Here is a 20,034-nt window from a genome sequence, read left to right on the forward strand (position 1 = left end):
TAATATTTGTATGATGTAAAAAGATCGCCTTTCGACCGCTGTTTATACATTTTATAAAGTTTTAAACTACCAACCTGTAATAAAAGCTTCATACGTTTCTTAGCAAAAACTAGCTTGGATTCATCCTCCTTTGTCATATTGGAAACCAGCTCGGAATAATACCCTCTCTTAGGAATAGCATCCCTTTCCAAATTGTCGTACACGACGTCGTGACGTTTGATTTTCTTCTTTCTACTGTGCATCTTTATATTTAAAACTATTCTTATAAATGCTAGTTATATTTTCAATACTCTTTTTCAAAGAAAGTCACAGATTTGTGATAAAAAATTGAAAATTGCACTGAATTTACTAAATATTAATCGCGTAATATTTTATGACTTGACACTATTTTGTCCTTTTTATATTAAAATAGAAAATACTTTTTTTATATTTATTTAAGGTATAGGTCCTATTAAGTTCTTATAATAAGACCTATCCGTAATTACAAATTGACGTATATCATACATTTACGAGCCGGTACAAAACAAGTATATAATTCTATGACGTATATCCATCACGATGGATTTACAAGACGGAGGTCCTGGGTTCGATCCCCGGCTGGGCAGATTGAGATTTTCTTAATTTGTCCAGGTCTGGCTGGTGGGAGGCTTCGGCCGTGGCTAGTTACCACCTTACCGGCAAAGACGTACCAAGCGATTTAGCGTTCCGGTACGATGCCGTGTAGAAACCGACAGGGATGTGGATTTTCATCCTCCTCCTAACAAGTCAGCCCGCTTCCATCTTAGACTGCATCATCACTTACCATCAGGTGAGATTGTAGTCAAGAGCTAACTTGTAAAGAATAAAAAAAAATAGAATTATATTATAATGTACCTTGTATCGATCTTAAATCTATGCGTGTTCTTCTAAACTTTTACCTAAATCTAAACTGTTAAACCATTTTTGATAAATTTTGTTACAGGGATGGGTTGGATTTTTAAGAAAACTTCTTTTAGTACTTTCGGTAAATTAGCTTTGTGGACCTTAAATTACCGTAAGTAAATTAAAATTTATCTTTTTTTTATTCTTTACAAGTTAGCCCTTGATTTATTACTGATGGTAAGTGATGATGCAATCTAAGAAATATCGTTTTCTACATGTCATCATACCGGAACGCTAAACCGCTTGGCAGTACGTCGTACGTGCTAACTAGCCACGGCCGAAGCCTCCCACCAGCCAGAACTGCACCAATTAAGAAAACCTCATCGGCCCAGCCGGGGATCGAACTCAGGACCTCCGTCTTGTAAATTGATCGCACATTCCACTGAGTCACGGAGGCCGTAAAATATTTTCAGTAGTTATAGCCTCAATAGCTCAACGGTAAGAGCGGTTGGACTCATCATCTAGGGGTGGTGGTTCGGTCCCTGCCTCGTTGGTCTATTGTCGTACCCACTTCTAGCACAGTCTTTCCCGACTAGTTGGAGGGAAATGGGAATATTGGTCATATTATAAAAAAATATGACCTATATTCTTTTTTTTTTAATTAAGGTTGAATCTCGTCTGTCGAAGTGGACGACCCCTTATTTAGTTAGTTAGTTAAGTCCATGAAAAGTCATAAACATAGCTTTATGGGTGGTTTCCTGAGAGAAAACGCAGTCAATTTTCCATTTTAAGCCGGAATATTCCCTTTACACTGCAGCACAAACTAGACCGCACGCAATTACTGGCAACATCGTAGGTTACAGCAAATCTTGTGTATTCATAACCATACGTACGGTCAACAAACAAATAAGAAACATAAGCATAAATTTTAAGCTTCCGACTTCAATCATCACACACTCATCATCACTCAAATCATTCACACATCAAGTAAATTTTTCGTCAGTAGCTTTACCACGATGAGACGATTAACTTTTTTTATTTACGACAATTCTTGATTCTGGTAGCTAACTGAGTTACCAGGAAATAAAAAATTCTGAGCGTCAGAACGAGATAATGTATTGTAAATTGTAGGAAATTGTGGCTGTTAAGTTGTATAACTGTTAATTAATCAACAGTAAAAAAACATCGGATTAGTAACAACTTTTGATAAACTACCCTCCTCCTAACTTGTATCAATTACGAGGTTATTATAGTAGGGGAGCCGAAGAGGGGATTTTTGCAGTTACTCGAGCGCGGCAGATAAACATAAGGGACTATACCTTGCACGTTGTTGAGTACCTCCACCAAGTATGAGCCTATAATATTGGTGGGTACATTTAGGGCAACCAAAAAAAAAACTAATTTCTGAAATACTCAACCAGCACGTCAGATTAAGATAAGGTAGGTGAGTTGATAGCTAAAAGATGTGCATTTCAAAAACCTGACGATTTGAGCGTAACGTAATGGAATGGGAGGGTTCCAAAGTTACAAAATAAAACCCTTATATTTCTGTTATCGAACCACGAGCGCGGTTAATTTTTTACTTATTATGAGTGAAATAATCTCCTGAATAATCGCTCATGTTTTCTGACGATTTCACTAAGCCAAAGTAATAAAAATTGTTTTTAAAGTCTGTAGTTTTTTTTTCCACCGCTAAAATCGAAAAAAGTATATATCCATTTATTAATCCAATCATTTAATCTATCAAATGCAATCGGTCCCCATGACGCTTTAGTAACTGCAAAATTAGCATCTCGGGCTCCCTTACTATTAAAAGTTGTCACTAACCGTATCATATATCTATCATCTACTTAAACTTTTATACGGGGGTGTACCTGGGTTCCTTGTGCCGATGGTGTATGGGCCGGTGGGCATTCCCCTTTGCTTTTTACCTGACTGCGTCAGAAGAACGGTAATGTTTTTCGAGCATATGTATGTAAATAAATAAATAAATATACTTAAACAATACACATCACTATCTAGCCAAAGTAAGCATACAGAGTAGCTTGTGTTATGGGTGCTAAGATAGTTGATATTATAATATAAATATACAATTATATACTACATATAAATACTTATATAATGTATAAATACACACAGACACTGGAAAACACCCATGCTCATCACACAAATATTTTCCAGTTGTGGGAATCGAACCCACGGCCGTGGATGCAGAAAGCAGGGTCACTACCCACTGCGCCACGCGGCCGTCATATCATGTGTGTATATTAGTATGCGTGTATGTGTGCATGTATGTCCATTTCTTTGGCACGCACTACAGCCCAAACAGCTGGACGGATTTTGACATAAAAGGTGGCATTGAGTTCGTTAGAATTGTGGTAGTGACATAGGCTATATAAATTTTGGCGCCGGCGAAGGTGGGGGTGGGTAAGTTTTAAGTGAGCAACTTTTTCTTCTGTTCTGAATGTTTTGCTGACAGTACTTATTATGCCAGCTCCCACAGTGTGCCCGTTTGTGTGGCATTCACTAAAGATTCTAATCTGCGCCCACCACCAATTGGTCTGTCTGTTTGTCATAGTAAAATGTATACAAAACACCCATTGATTGGCTTAGACTTATCTACATTTGCTTACTTTTGCACCTTCACTATTTTATTAACCGACTTCCAAAAAGGAGGAGGTTCTACGTTCGGCTGTATGTATGTTTTTTTTTTTTTTTTTTTTTTTTTATGTATGTCCAGCGATAATTCCGTCATTTGTGGACCGATTTTGAAAATTCTTTTTTGGTTTTGAAGGGTTTGATTCCAGGGTGGTCCCATTTTTTTCATGTCAGGATCTGATGATGGCATCCTGGAGAAATCGAGGGGAACTTTTGAAAATCGTAGAGACGGCTAGTGCGTTTGTTAGTGTTTCCATAAGGTATTTTAAACCACTACAATTTTATGAAGGTCTGGAGTTGGTCTGATGATGGAGCCGATACACAGACGATGGAACTCGTCAACGATTTACAGCAGGTACCTTTTGTTTGGGCTTAATTTATTTGTATTGATGAGAACTTTCCACCTAGATGGGTTGTGACTATATTAAGGGACTATATGATGATGAAGACGAAGGACAGTGAAGAGAACTCCTCGACGGTTCACAGTAGCTACCTTGTGTTTGGACTTGATAAATTTGTATTGATGAGAACTTTCCACCTAGATGGGTTGTGACTGTATTAGTGGTCTGGTGATGAAGACGAAGGATAGTTAAGGGAACTCCTCGACGGTTCACAGTAGCTACCTTGTGTTTGGACTTGATAAATTTGTATTGATGAGAACTTTCCACCTAGATGGGTTGTGACTGTATTAGTGGTCTGGTGATGAAGACGAAGGATAGTTAAGGGAACTCCTCGACGGTTCACAGTAGCTACCTTGTGTTTGGACTTGATAAATTTGTATTGATAAGAACTTTCCACCTAGATGGGTTGTGACTGTATTAGTGGTCTGGTGATGAAGACGAAGGATAGTTAAGGGAACTCCTCGACGGTTCACAGTAGCTACCTTGTGTTTGGACTTGATAAATTTGTATTGATGAGAACTTTCCACCTAGATGGGTTGTGACTGTATTAGAGGTCTGGTGATGAAGACGAAGGATAGTTAAGGGAACTCCTCGACGGTTGACAGTAGCTACCTTGTGTTTTGACTTGATAATTTTGTATTGATGAGAACTTTCCACCTGGATAGGTTATGACTGTATTAGAGGTCTGGTGATGAAGATGAAGAAGAGTTAAGGGAATTCCTCGACGGTTCACAGTAGCTTTCTTGTGTTTGGACTTGATAAATTTTATATTGATGATAACTTCCACCCATATGGATTGTGACTGCATAGGGAGTCTGGTGATGAAGACGGAGGACAGTCAGTTCACACTCAGTAGGTGTGCTAACACTAAAAATTAAAAAATAAAAATTTTAATAAAAAAAATTCAACCGACTTAAAACTCAAAAATTAACCTAAACTAAAAAGCAAAAAATAACATCTTACCTATGTGCTACCTTCTGATCAGTTTGAAGGCGGTGCCAATCCAGTGTCATGTTTTAATTCAAGCCGTTTCTGAAAGAACCACAGAAATTGTGTAATTTAAACGGCTTGAATTAAAACATCACTGGCTTGGCACCGCCTTCAAACTGATCAGAAGGTAGCACATAGGTAAGATGTTATTTTTTGCTTTTTAGTTTAGGTTAATTTTTGAGTTTTAAGTCGGTTGAATTTTTTTTATTAAAATTTTTTAAGGTAAATACTCATTTCAAGCACGAAAGCATGGTACTATCTACTTATTTGCATGTGTGTCGCAACATTGCTAATATCAATAGTCATGCGATTTATGAGCATGCTACTTGCTGCGCGGGTGAAAGTTGGCGTGCTTTTAGTGCGTCTGAACAGGTTTGCTTATTGAGTATGCTAGTCGATCAGCATTGCTATTCTGTATTCTCTTCACCTTCATCTCTCCCTGTCTAACACGATACTATAGACGGAGAGCGGTAGATACAAATTAGCATATTTATTATGTAATTGGAATATTTGCTTTGAGCATGCTTATTCAGGAGCATACTTAAAAATAGTATGCTTACGTCGTTCACCTGAATGTATGTTATTATTTTTAACCGACTTCAAAAAGGAGGAGGTTCTCAATTCGGTCGGTATTTTTTTTTTTTTTTTTTTTTTTCTTATGTATGTACACCGATTACTCAAAGACGCCTGGACCGATTTCAAAAATTCTTTTTTTGTTTGAAACGGTATAGTCCCCATTTGGTCCCATTGCCATCATGTCAAGATCTGATGATGGAATCCTGGAGAAATTGAGGGGAACTTTCGAAAATTATATGGGTGTCTATTGTGTTCGTAAACTTTTCCATAGTACTTTTAAGCACTACAATTTCATGAAGGTTTAAAATCGATCTGATGATGGAGTCATAAAACAGACGAGGGAACTCCTCGGCGATTTACAACAGTTACCTTGTGTTTGGGCTTGATTAATTTGTATTAATGAGAACTTTCCACATAGATAGGTTGTGACTGTCATTTAGTGGTTTGGTGATGAAGACCAAGGACGATTAAGAGAACTCCTTAACAGTTTACAGTAACTACCTTGTGTTTGGCCTTGATTAATTCGTATTGCTGAGAACTTTCTACCTAAATGAGTTGTGTCTGTTATTAGGGGTCTGATGATGAAGACCAAGGTCAATTAAGGGCACCCCTTAACGGTTTACGGTAGCTACCTTGTGCTTGGGATTGATTAATTTGTATTGCTGAGAATTTTGTATCAAGATGGGTTGTGACTGTCATTAGGGGTCTGATGTATTCGTTTGAGATGAAATTTTACACTAAAAATGGAAAAATAATAAAAATTTTAATAAAAAAAATATAACCGACTTCAAAACCTAAAAACGTACCCACTAAACTAAAAAGCGAAAAATAACATCATAATATGTTCTACCTGCTGATCAGTATGAAGTCGGTGCTTAGCCGGTGTTGACTTAATTTAAGCCATTTCTGACAGGACCACATGAAACAACACTGTCTGCAAAATTTAAATCTATAACATGGCTTGAATTAATACATCACCGGCTTAGCACCGCCTTCATACTGATCAGCAGGTAGAACATATTATGATGTTATTTTTCGCTTTTTAGTTTAGTGGGTACGTTTTTAGGTTTTGAAGTCGGTTATATTTTTTTTATTAAAATTTTTTAAATATTATGGTTATTATGGGAACTCTTTGGTTTTTTAACCGACTTCAAAGAAGGAGGAGGTTCTCAATGCGACGCAAATGTTTTTTTAATGTCGATATTTTCGTCATTTATTAACCAATTTTGAAAATTCTTTTTTTGTTTGAAAGAGTAAATTTTTAGATTGGTCCCATTTAATTTTCATGAAAATCGGTTATGTAATTTTGTGTTAAAATCAAAATAACTAAAATATGTCTTTGAAGTCAGTTCAATTTTCATATTAAAAAGATTATGGTATTCTATCTCCTACGTATATCCAGCAAAAATAATTTGTTATGATTCAAGGAAGAAATAAACTCAGTTTCAAGTATTTTGTTACAGAAGGTGGGAGAAGTAAAATAATATTTTCACTGTACACAAATTTATTCGATAACAATTTCAGCATAGCTTCCGCTATAATGTTAATATTACTCGCTGATGGTAGTATATCAATGAATCTGCTAAACAACCCTCTATTTTATAATATTTGCAAAGTTAGTGTCTACTGTTGGTAGCACGAATATGTTAACAATACAAGTACGTTTTAATAATAGTTCCGGAGTATTATTATACAAACCAAACGTTATAATTCTATCTAAAACACATTAATAATTAAAAGATATTTATAACGATCGTAAAATAATATTAAAATATCGAAACACAAAGTTGAGAAATTGAATACAAACTAAATCATAACGTGACGTCATAGTTGTCAAGAGTAAAATAACCAATGATGAATTTATATCATGTAAAATAAATAATTATATTTATATCAATAATTAATAATAACCTCTCCACTGTTCGGATTGATAATCATTGTTACTTAATTAAATTTAACTATAATAACCGGAAGTCATAAAAGTATGAAATGAAATGACGCTACTATACGCTAGGCGGCGACACTTATCTATACGAAATAGGCGGGAAGTAGGGACTATTTGTAACATTCGGCCATCCTGAAAAAGCCGTGTCCCACGGCGTTCTGGTAACACTCTGGTATCTCCCACTGCACCATCAGTTATCTGGAAAGAACAGGATCCAGCAGTAATTTGAAACTGACAAGGTTTTGATCAATATACATAATCGAAGTGCTATCATAAAGCCTAATTCGTTTCTGGTAATTATGTTCATGGGTCACTTAGACTTCAAACCCAAACATTAAGTTTATTGTGCTATCTATATGAAAGAAATTCAGAAATTATGATAAAACAAAAACATCGCTATTAGTACTTCCAGACAGGTACCTAATCTGGAAATACTTATTTTACTATAAAATCACATATTTGAATTTTATCTGCATATTAGTTACTAGGTCATTCCGACTTCAATAAATATGAATCACTAAGATAACTTGATTAATCAAAATAACTCGGACCAATTCAAAATCAAAATCAAAATCTAAAATCATTTATTTCAAGTAGGCTCAGTTTACAAGCACTTTTGACACGACAGTAGACTATTTGTAAAGATTCTACCACCGGTTCGGAAGGCAGGTTCTGCTGAGAAGATACCGGCAAGAAACTCAACAGTTGCTCTTTTGAAAAAGTCATAGAGTATTATAATTTACAATTGATAACAATTACAATTTCTTATAGTTTTATTTCCTGTGTGAAGGTGGAAGCTGACCCAATGGCCTCCAAGCGCTTTTATCTTTATAGGAACTCATCAATGTTGTAGTAACCTCGACTAAGTAAATGTTTTCTAACACATTGCTTAAAGCTATGCATTGGCGGGTCCATCACAGTTTTGGGGATCTTGTTATAGAAGAGTACATCCAAACCTACCAACAGATTTTTTTTTTACTCTTTGGAGACGATATGCAGAAATAACTAACTTATGCCTGTGTCTAGTAAGACGTGGGTTTAAATCTCCTTTTCGTTTGGAATTCGTTCGTTCAATTTAAGTAAGCACACAAATACATAGGTATTTCACACAGACAAAAACGTGTGTCACACAGACCCATGTCACACAGACGCAGGTCACACAGACGCAGGTCACACAGACGCAGGTCACACAGACGCAGGTCACACAGACGCAGGTCACACAGACGCAGGTCACACAGACGCAGGTCACACAGACGCAGGTCACACAGACGCAGGTCACACAGACGCAGGTCACACAGACGCAGGTCACACAGACGCAGGTCACACAGACGCAGGTCACACAGACGCAGGTCACACAGACGCAGGTCACACAGACGCAGGTCACACAGACTTAGGTCACAAAGTCGTATATCATACAGACATATAGTAAAAGGTATAGATATAGACAGACGTGAGTCGCATAGAAGTGAATCACTGACGAGTGCCACATAAGACAGAAGTCACGTAGAAGTAAACCAAGAGGAACCGAATCACATATATCGCCACTTATGCATAAGTCACATAGAGAGAATCTTACAATAATATTGTTTCAATTGTGCGTTTTTTTTTTTATTTAGAACTGTGAAAATCAATGTTAATTCTCGACTACCGTATATGAGGACATCTGTAACTTCATTTTCCTCCCTATCTACCAGAACAATCTGCAAATACGTAGAACTATTAATCTTGTTAATATTACAAGAATATAATTTAATATCTGTACTTATTCACTACCACATTCTATCAATAGACGAACTTTGAATTAAATTAATTGAATCTGTAAACTGCATCCCATAAGGTCTTAGCCCCCACACATTATAGTACAAATTTTATACGTACCGACCTATCTCATGTTACGCTTTAGAAATCTCTTATGATTAGATTTTAGTATATAAGTACATTTATATTGTAGTTTTCCCAAAAAACATATGTTTCCAAAATCAGTAATTCTGTGTATATCTATAATAATAATATGTGGGTACGAAACACCATTTTCATTACAGACATATTTTTGTTGATATAGCTATTGTTCCGTTTATTGTGTAGGTCTTGCTCTTGTACCTACATTAGGTGGCTGTAGTTCGCGGGTTGGACAAACTGACATTCAAACATTTTTATGACTGAACATTATGATGAGCTTACTGGAATAAGGAGTATTAATTCCTCGTGTGATATAGAAAAGTGTGTCATCTCACGTTTTTCCACTATCGGACATAATAACTACTATTTACTCGAGCCATCTATGATCGTTTAAATTTACACACACCTGACCATTAGCATACATAAAGTTCTATAGCATTCAATATAACCCTGATTTACCATTTTTCAACAAACTGTTAAATTACGGATAGTGGAAGCTTTACTCCATTATTATAAAATAACTAGCTGACCCAACCAATGTTGCTTTGCTTTAGAAGTTTTACTACTAATCACCCTTATCGTTTAAGGGTATCAAAAATGTATAACAACCTTTTCTCGGACCTACCTAATATTATCTACATATAAAACTTAATCAGAACCGGTCAAACTATTTTGGAGGATTATAGCAACTAATCATATTATGATAATTTTATATGTAAAGCTAATACAAATGATATTATTTATTTACCCATTAACTTTTAATCTTTTGATAGTATATAGTGAACTGAAAATTGTAACAGGAATACCCTGACTAAAACACATTTTGTAAGAATAATCAATTGATACAGTTAGCACCATAGTATAAATGGTTCCCTAGTATTTACAAAAGGCCCCTTAATGATGTAGACACATATAGTATTCAAATAAATAATTAGAACTCCCTTTAACTTTAGGCATACGATAACTTTCCATAAGCGCATGGTACACAATACTGCATGTATTTTTTTTAATATAAGAAAAAGTAAATCTTTATATTTTTTTTCACTTATTTAAAACCTGTGGTATTAAGTACTTAAATATGATATTTTTGCAACTACTACTAATTGTTAAGTTTTAGCTTAATTAATCTGTCTCAGTATAGTTTTCTTATTTAAGTAGTTATTTTAACTAATATAATAGTTTTGTGTATAGGTGCGATGAAAGTTGTAATTTTCGTATTGAATTTGAAACTAGATGGCCCTGAGCTACAGTAAGATGCGGTAACTTTGGTGTGTTACTTAACCTAAACTAAATGTTGAATTGTGATTAAGGGCTCTTATGTTCAGGGTATAATGCTTATCATTTCTCATCGCGAAAAGAAGACGACTCTGTTCAGTTAGAGTTAGCCGTATACCACTGTATTCTAATTAGAGAGCCAGCTTGAATTGTCAATTTTCTTTCTTTCCTGGCTTATAAGTATCTTATTTGTGAACCGAAATCCTGAATAGCTAGCCACCCTTAAGCTAGAAGTAAACGAGGTAATAAATTATATTAGAAGTAAAATAGCCCGTTGAGCAATTGATAAGTACAGACAAACCCTAAGAGCAGATTTTATTATTTATCAAATCTACATCAGCTAAATCCTCGAATTATATGATAGAACTCTTCTTCAGAAGTAACTTCAATAAAGTACGCGATAGGCATACCTAATTATCACGTCTTGGCTAGTACCTACTGATTCTAATTTACTATAGCGCTATTAATGAACTCTGTAAACGCTTTACTGTCATAAACGTCAACACCAAGTAATATCAAGTATTTAATTTTTCTAATTTTAAATGCTTTGAGATGTCCTGTCTGACTGTAATAAAAACTGGATAAACTGAATTCTGAACTAATACTATAATTATGATTAGTTACGATAAGTTGTTATATTTCATGAACAGTTTAATATGGGAGTATTTTGTAGGGTGATATAATAAGCAATAACATTTAATAGCTAATTGTGCAACCTACCGTACAAGTAATTCAATCAATAATATTAAACAATCTTACTTTGCCCGCGGTTATTTAACACTTTTATGGAATACTTTACGAGACTCTTTTGATATCGGTATATGTTAATTTGGTTGTTTTAGGTAACATGGCGTTATGAACGGGATATTATTTATTTTTACTTGGCAGTTGGATGGATCTAAACATAAAAAGGTTTTTTCTAATATTTGATATATTATATGCTGTTTTTTTTACTGTTTGTGAAAGAGCTCTATTCACTTATCAACTTCGCCAAGGAGAGCTATAATTTACCCAATTAGCTAAACAGAACTTTGTACAAAATGCCTGTTTACTTTTTATTATTACTCAAACAAATCAATAAAATGTAGCTTTGGTAAGAAGTCATACATTTAAAATAAATCAACTAAGGTTATAAACAGTTTTCTTGCTAGAAACTATTATACGACTGCAAGACTTTTGTACAGGACAAGATTACTAATAGGTATTTGAATCAGTGACTAGTTGTACCAGCAACTTGATCATTTACTGCCTTCTATAAAATGTATAACAGTATAATAATCATTAAAAACTTTAACTTTCACGTATCACTACTTGAACACATCACGAGTACTTTATCCATATACCTGCATGTCTCGTCACATAGACATATGTAACCTATACCTACTACTCCACTCTAATATTTACTAGTGAGCACCTCCAAAACTTTTCATAACAATGGGCGATTTTTACTATTTGTCGTACCAATGTATTATGTAATTTTATATGCACGCGGCACACCAATGGCGAGGCGTTTATATATAAGCGCAAAAAAAAGTTTACGATATAAAAGTATACATAGCTGGACTAACCTGGACTGTATGTGTTTGCTGCCGCGGAGTTTACGATGTCGCAGTAACCCAGCAAATGGCTCGGCGCGGCGGCGCGGCGGCGCGGCGACTAGAGGCTCGTGCTCCCGCAGGTGTAGCAGGGCCCCAGTCCAGAGGGCTGAAGCGTAGGAGAGGCGCCATACACTGCAAGTTTTCTACACGTTCGCTGCCGCATTGACGATGCTTCTGTCTTCTTAGTTGCTTCTTTCTTGTTCAGATGAAAACCCAAAGAGTTAATCAGACGTTTTGAGGCTGGAAGGCATTTGAACGTAGCTCCACCAGAAGGCTTTTGATGATAGACGATAAAGCGTCTTCTCCAATAATGTTGCACTTCTCGAAGTCTTCCTTAATCCTTTGCTCTTACCGACATGACATCAAATTTTTCAACAAAGTCGACTAGTCGTAGAATGCTGTATCCGGACACGCTTGTATGACGATATTGTAGTCTTCGAAGTCTTTGTACCAGCGTTCATCAGGGTATTGTAGACGAAGCTTGATTACAAACTTCTTTGAGTTCCAATTCTGTGCGTCACATGTAGTTGATTTCTTGGTAAGGGCGTGGTGTAGAAGAAGAAAAAAAATTTCCGTTTTTGCTTTCTTCGATTCTTCTTCTTGCCGAGACCCGTAGCGTAGGATCCCAACAGTTTTATGCCCACTTCTGAGATGTTACAGAAGGTGGGAGAAGTAAAATAATATTTTCACTGTACACAAATTTATTCGATAACAATTTCAGCATAGCTTCCGCTATAATGTTAATATTACTCGCTGATGGTAGTATATCAATGAATCTGCTAAACAACCCTCTATTTTATAATATTTGCAAAGTTAGTGTCTACTGTTGGTAGCACGAATATGTTAACAATACAAGTACGTTTTAATAATAGTTCCGGAGTATTATTATACAAACCAAACGTTATAATTCTATCTAAAACACATTAATAATTAAAAGATATTTATAACGATCGTAAAATAATATTAAAATATCGAAACACAAAGTTGAGAAATTGAATACAAACTAAATCATAACGTGACGTCATAGTTGTCAAGAGTAAAATAACCAATGATGAATTTATATCATGTAAAATAAATAATTATATTTATATCAATAATTAATAATAACCTCTCCACTGTTCGGATTGATAATCATTGTTACTTAATTAAATTTAACTATAATAACCGGAAGTCATAAAAGTATGAAATGAAATGACGCTACTATACGCTAGGCGGCGACACTTATCTATACGAAATAGGCGGGAAGTAGGGACTATTTGTAACAATTTATAGTACTTCATTGTTATATTATTTGCCATATATTAAATTGCCATGAGCTGGGATAGTCTTGTGGATATGACCTCTGCCTCCGATTTCGGTGGGTGTGGGTTCGAGTCCGGTCCGGGGCATGCACCTCCAACTTTTCAGTTGTGTGCATTTTAAGAAATTAAATATCACGAGTCTCAAACGGTGAAGGAAATCATCGTGAGAAAACCTGCATACCATAGAATTTTCTCAATTCTCTCTGTGTGTGAAGTCTGCCAATCCGCATTGGGCCAGCGTAGTGGACTATTGACCTAACCCCTCTCATACTGAGAGGAGACTCGAGCTCAGCAGTGAGCCGAATATGGGTTGATAATGATGAAATTGCCATATATTAAAATTCAAGAGTGCATTTTAAAAACCTAACGAAGTCATTTGTATTTTTGAAGTAAATTTATTTAAATTATAAAACCGATATTTGCTGTATGAAATATAAATTCTATAAACCTATTTAAATTTAACTAAATTCAAGTGAACCACCGTTTTGCGTTTAACATAAAGCAGGTGTGAAAACTTGGGAGCAATTTGGTGACCATTTTTGGTCGTTTCGCGTAGAAGCAATAAATTGGGCCATTTTATTACCGTGGTTAACCATAATTTGTTCTATGTTCCGTAAAAGACTTTGCTGCAGACACTAACCTGAATCGAGTGGAGTGTCCCGTGGAGCCAGGCCTGGTCCGTCGCCTTCTCGGCAGAAGTAGGTCGCTGATATGTTGATTTTCTTCACAATATGTCACCTCACAATAGATAAGTTGATAGCACAACGAAGATTAGGAATAGTATGTCCTTTTATCGCGATATGGTTATTTTAACGGGAATGCGTTGATAGCCGCTCGACTGGTTGCGGGTAACTGAATATATTGTTCAAATGGAACGATTCCTTTGCTATAGGTCGTGCCCACAGCAATTAGTCATATAAGAATTATAAAAAATAATGACATTTGAAACTTCCTCAAGGTTGGTTATAGATGATACTTTATTTTTATTGTGTTCCAGTACGGAACATGCCGCTCGCCTTAAAAGAGCGTAGATCTTTTAACAAAATGAAATTATGTAGGTACTTAAAACGAAAGGAAATATAACATTATTATTAACGAAACGGATTATTAACGAAAAATTAATTATTAACGGATTATTAACGAAAAAATGCATGTAATCTAAATCCTATAATTACTATTTTTAAATGATTAGGGTGTTTCCATTTTCTTACTGATTAGGTAAGGTAGATGAAACTTTTTCTACCGAGCGTTTAAAGAGTTTAATATAGCAGTTAAATATTACAACTTGTGTTATGCCACCAGAATCAGGATGAACAGCATCTAAGTGAACTAAACGCCAGGGTGGTAAATAATTCTCAGATATCAAGACAATGCTACCTTCATGAATGGGTGCGCCGCGATTACAAAACCATTTGTGAAGTTGAATTTCGTGCAGGTATACAAGATTCCAACGTTTCCGAAAAAGTGGGACGGTTTGTTGGATCCACCACCATCGAATAAACTTATCAAGTCGAACACCCAAAAGGAAATGGATTATCGAATTTAATTCGTTGTAGTTTTGATTGTGCGAAATTGTAACATTCAATGTTAAAAGCCAAAGAGATTTATTGATAGATAGGTAATACGGTTTTTGAAATTTACGAATATGTTGTATGAAGATTTTGTATAACACATTACGTGACATACGATCCGCCGGGAGGTTAGTTGAAACGGGACGTCTACCACTGTTTGGATCGCGACATAACGTTTCGCTAGTTTGTGGAGGGTTACAGATCCACTCGTGAAGCGGAGAGCGTAAGTGTGTTAACATGATAATATATAACTGTGATAATCCACAAACATAATCAAAAATCTCCCGATTGTTATGAAAATAAATGATTTTATCGATAAACCTTGAAAAACGTAAAGCCGATGTCGAGTTAAGACCTAAAACTATCTGTTTCATTGTGAGAACATCTACCCGTGTTTTATTGAGTGATGTAAAGGTGAATATTAAACTGAAGTTATAGAAATGAAAATAAGCACACGTTAAATACGCCACATACATAATGTGCACATAACACACGTTAAAAAGGGTTAACAATTGATTATGACAATTTAACTTCGAATAATAATATTTATCGTTATCATCCCATCTTTCCCATGCGAACCCAAGTATCTGTGTTAAATGATTTGTATATTGTGTCGTGGGTGATAACAACCCCAGGGAGGAATAAATTATCTCTATTTTATAAAATGTATATACTTTTTTTGTATAAAATTGGGACGAAGTTTTACCATTAAAAGTGAAGATGAATGTATTAGACTTGTATTTGATTTCTGACGCTTTAGTAATTGTATAATTATTCCTGTTAGGATTAGAAATCATCTCGTGCCGCTCGCCATGAGAAACTGTGCGGGAAAGGGTTGCAATTATGGTCAATAAATAGTTGTGCCATTTTTGTATCTGCAAGTATGCGGTTTTACGAATTCGCTTGAGTTCAATTGGTGATACAAGAGAAGAGACGGGATAATAGTCGTTCATTATCATAAGACCTTTGTCGAAATATTGTTGTAAACAAGCGTGATAGGAAAGTTTTAACAGAGAATTGCGTTCCAAGTGATATTCCAATTTATGAAATTGATTAACAGTGAAATTGTGAGATTCATCGAAAACAGTTGCATCGGGCTTAAACGGTAGGATATTGGCGTTCGGCCCCGTCGAATTAGTAAAAGGAACTTCAATCAAATCTTCACGAATCGTCTTATCTCGGGTAAAGGGCTGAGTGGACTGTATGGACTTTTGACCAGGAAATAATTCAAGCTCCCTAGAACGTCGTAAATAATTATTATCATTATTTAACGAGCTAAAACAAGCATGAATAGTTTTAGAATTGATGTTCAGTGGGTAATTATTACGCGCGGAATTTATATCAAATGAAAGTTTACCTAACAGTAAATATCCAAGTTTACTATTTATAGCAATGGGCGCGCCAGGTGGGCCTGTTATTGTGTTATTTAATAAAATTTCTGAAAGTACATCTGCACCAAATATTATGTCTACCGGGTTCGGTATATGAAAATTAGGATCTGCTAAGGTTATATTTTTAATATGCGTCCATTCAGTACAAGGTAAAACCATATTAGGCATCTGAGATATAAGTTTCGGTAATATCATTGCTTCGATTGGTATTACCGGACTACTGTGATTACGCGGGGTGATGTTGAATGAAACTATCCCCCTAGAATAGACTGGTGCGTCATCACCTATCCCGGAAACTGGTATATGGATCTTGCGTTGTAATAGACCTAAACGTTGAGCGCAAGCTTCTGTAATGAATGTACCTTGACTGCCAGTATCGACCATGCAACGTGCGATGCCCCGTTCAGTTTCATTAACACGTACATTGACAAGTGCAGTAGACAATAGCACGGTCTTCGCTCGACCGGTCGATGCAATGGAACATGTAGTTGGCTCACGGTTACAGTCTTCGTACATAGTATGCGAACGTAATGAGTTATTCCCAGAATCTTCTTCAGGACCGCGGCAATCGTTTTCTGCAATACCTACAGCGCTAGAAATAGATCTGGGAGATAAACATATGGTGCTGCTATGACGAGAAAAACAATGTTTACAAACAAAATTACTTTTGCAATTTTTTAAGTCGTGAAAACCTAAACAGTTTATACAGATATTTTTGCTTAATACTAAGTTATGACGCTCTTTAAGTGAAAGATTCAAATATTTTGCACATTTAATTAAGTGATGTGATTCACCACAACAAACACAAGCCTTATTTGTATGAACATAAGGTTGGCTTTCGTTCGCAAAGTTGCTGGTATATAAACGCGTGCCGCGAACGGTAGGCACTCGGTCTACAACGAGGGTATGTTTTGTGCGGTTTTCATAAGTTGACGAATTTGCTCCAATATCAATTAATTTTGACTGGCCAGTTATTTCGCAAGCAGCAAGTTCTCGTTCAAGAAAACTAATGAGAATGGAAACGCTTGGAATATCCGACTTATTTTCCAAGGATAGTTCAAAACGTTTTCGTATGATTAGTGGAATTTTTCGTAGTAAAATATTAAGTAGAATGAAACTCCAATGACGTACGGGAAATTGCATTGTATCTAATGCTTTTATATTTTCTTGGTAAATATTAAGTAGTTCCCGAAGACCCGAAATTTTTTCTGAACATGGTTTTAAATCTAAAATTTTATCTAAATGTTTCGATGCAATGATTCTTTTATTATCGTAACGAGATACTAAAGTGTCAATGGCGATGTTATAGTTATCCTCGGTAATGGGTATCGATTTAATCAAGTTATAGGGTTCGTCTTTTAAGGTAAGCAATAAATAACGAAATTTCTCCACATCCGTGTAGGCAAGATTGTCATGAATCAAAGAACAAAACAGATCATAGTATGATTGCCAGTCAGTAACTTCACCTGAGAACGTTGGCAAAGGGAGACTGGGTAATTTATTCATGTGTGATGTGTTTTGAAAACAAACTGAGTGACGTTGGTATGTACTCGAACGTCTATGCTCGTCATCCTGTTTCTTTAACTTGTTTGAATGTTTTAATATTTCAAAATATAAATCGTTAAATTCATTACGAATACTTAATTGTTCATCTTTGTCAAAACACTTTGCTTTAATGAATGATTTTTCAATTTTTGTTTGAATTTTACTAAATTTGCGATGTTGTATGGTTAAATCTGGTAAACGCGCACGAAACTGATCTTCATCGGATATTAAATCTAATGTTCTTCTTAATTCTGAAATGATTATTTCTCTTTCGTAAACATCAAACGCAGCGTTGTCGGCCATGTTGCATGACAAGTGGAACCGACAAAAAACGCGTGGAAATTTTAATGTTGATGAGAAATTTAGTTTTTAATTTTTAATGTATTGAGGTAACACAACCTGGAGGAAATGAAATCCGGCTCGATTGGATCAAATTATGTTCCGTAAAAGACTTTGCTGCAGACACTAACCTGAATCGAGTGGAGTGTCCCGTGGAGCCAGGCCTGGTCCGTCGCCTTCTCGGCAGAAGTAGGTCGCTGATATATTGATTTTCTTCACAATATGTCACCTCACAATAGATAAGTTGATAGCACAACGAAGATTAGGAATAGTATGTCCTTTTATCGCGATATGGTTATTTTAACGGGAATGCGTTGATAGCCGCTCGACTGGTTGCGGGTAACTGAATATATTGTTCAAATGGAACGATTCCTTTGCTATAGGTCGTGCCCACAGCAATTAGTCATATAAGAATTATAAAAAATAATGACATTTGAAACTTCCTCAAGGTTGGTTATAGATGATACTTTATTTTTATTGTGTTCCAGTACGGAACATTCTACAAGTACCCGTTTTGTTATTAACTATGCAATAAAAGGTTTTCGTTAAAGGATTTTGCTTGGGGGAAGTTGGAGAAGATAATTTGGAGGAAGATTTTTCAATTAGGTATAGAAGGTAAGACTACCTCCTCCTACATTATGGCGGAATTAGGAGGGCTTTTTTTATTATATACAAGTTAGCCCTTGACTACAATCTCACCTGATGGTAAGTGATAATGCAGTATAAGATGGAAGCGGGCTAAGTTGTTGGGAGGAGGACCCCTTTCGTTTTCTACGCGACATCGTACCTACGCTAACGCTAAATCACTTGGCGGTACGTCTTTGCCGGTAAGGAGGTAACTAGCTACTAGCCGGAGATCGATCCCAAGATCTCCGTCTTGTAAATTCACCGCGCTTAGCACTGCACCACAGAGGCCGTCGAAATTTGAAAATCTGTTCAGTGATTTAGGTGTGAAAGCGTAACAAACTAACAAAGTCACGTTTATAATATCAGTTGGATACAAAATAGCGCTCCAGTTCCATGTTAGCTTGCAACAAACTACGAACACCGAAATTACGTTGAAAATGCACTATACTTTTCGTTCTCAAAGCGACTACTCATTGTTACATCAGGCACTTTTGCCAGCTCTCTACATTGTGTGAGATGTTTGTTGTTAGTTCTTTATACTCTAAGATCCAGCATTATAAATATATACACTCATCTGTTATTTATTAATGACTAGCGGACGCCCCAGTGGAATTTAGTTTTTCACGAATCCCTCGGGAACCATGGATTTTTCCGGGATAAAGAGTAGCCTATGTGTTAATCCAGGCTATATATATCTCAATACCAAATTTCAGCTAATTCGGTTCAGTAGTTGAGACGTGAAAGAGTAACAAATATTCATATTATCAAAATCATCAGTTTTCGCAAATCTCGGGAAACCAAGGATTTTTTCGGGATAAAAAGTAGTATCTGTGTTAATCCAGAGTAAAATCTATTTCCATTTTAAATTTTAGCCAAATCGCCCCGCCACGTGGTATCACCCGCGTGGTCCTCGTTCCGGAATAAAATATAGCCTATAGCACTCGGTGATAGTGTAGCTTTCCAACAGTAAAAGAATTTCTCAAATCGGTTCAGTTTCAGAGCCTATTCAATGCAAACAAATCAAAATCTTTCCCCTTTATAATATTAGTATGGATAA

At 35.8% G+C, this 20,034-nt stretch overlaps 1 protein-coding gene across 1 annotated transcript in view; it reads right to left on the minus strand.

The window, feature by feature from the left end:
* The window catches only part of LOC112049809 (dynein axonemal heavy chain 1-like), a 74,449-nt gene extending 74,207 nt beyond the window's left edge, over nt 1-242 (minus strand). Inside the window, exon 1 of the mRNA XM_052887049.1 lies at nt 75-242. Coding sequence (XP_052743009.1) covers nt 75-242 — 168 coding nt within the window. The remainder of the gene's footprint in view (nt 1-74) is intronic.
* Between the last annotated feature and the right edge of the window lie 19,792 nt (nt 243-20,034).

Source organism: Bicyclus anynana, chromosome 18 (assembly GCF_947172395.1).
Source record: "Bicyclus anynana chromosome 18, ilBicAnyn1.1, whole genome shotgun sequence".
In the NCBI taxonomy this organism is placed as follows: domain Eukaryota; kingdom Metazoa; phylum Arthropoda; class Insecta; order Lepidoptera; family Nymphalidae; genus Bicyclus; species Bicyclus anynana.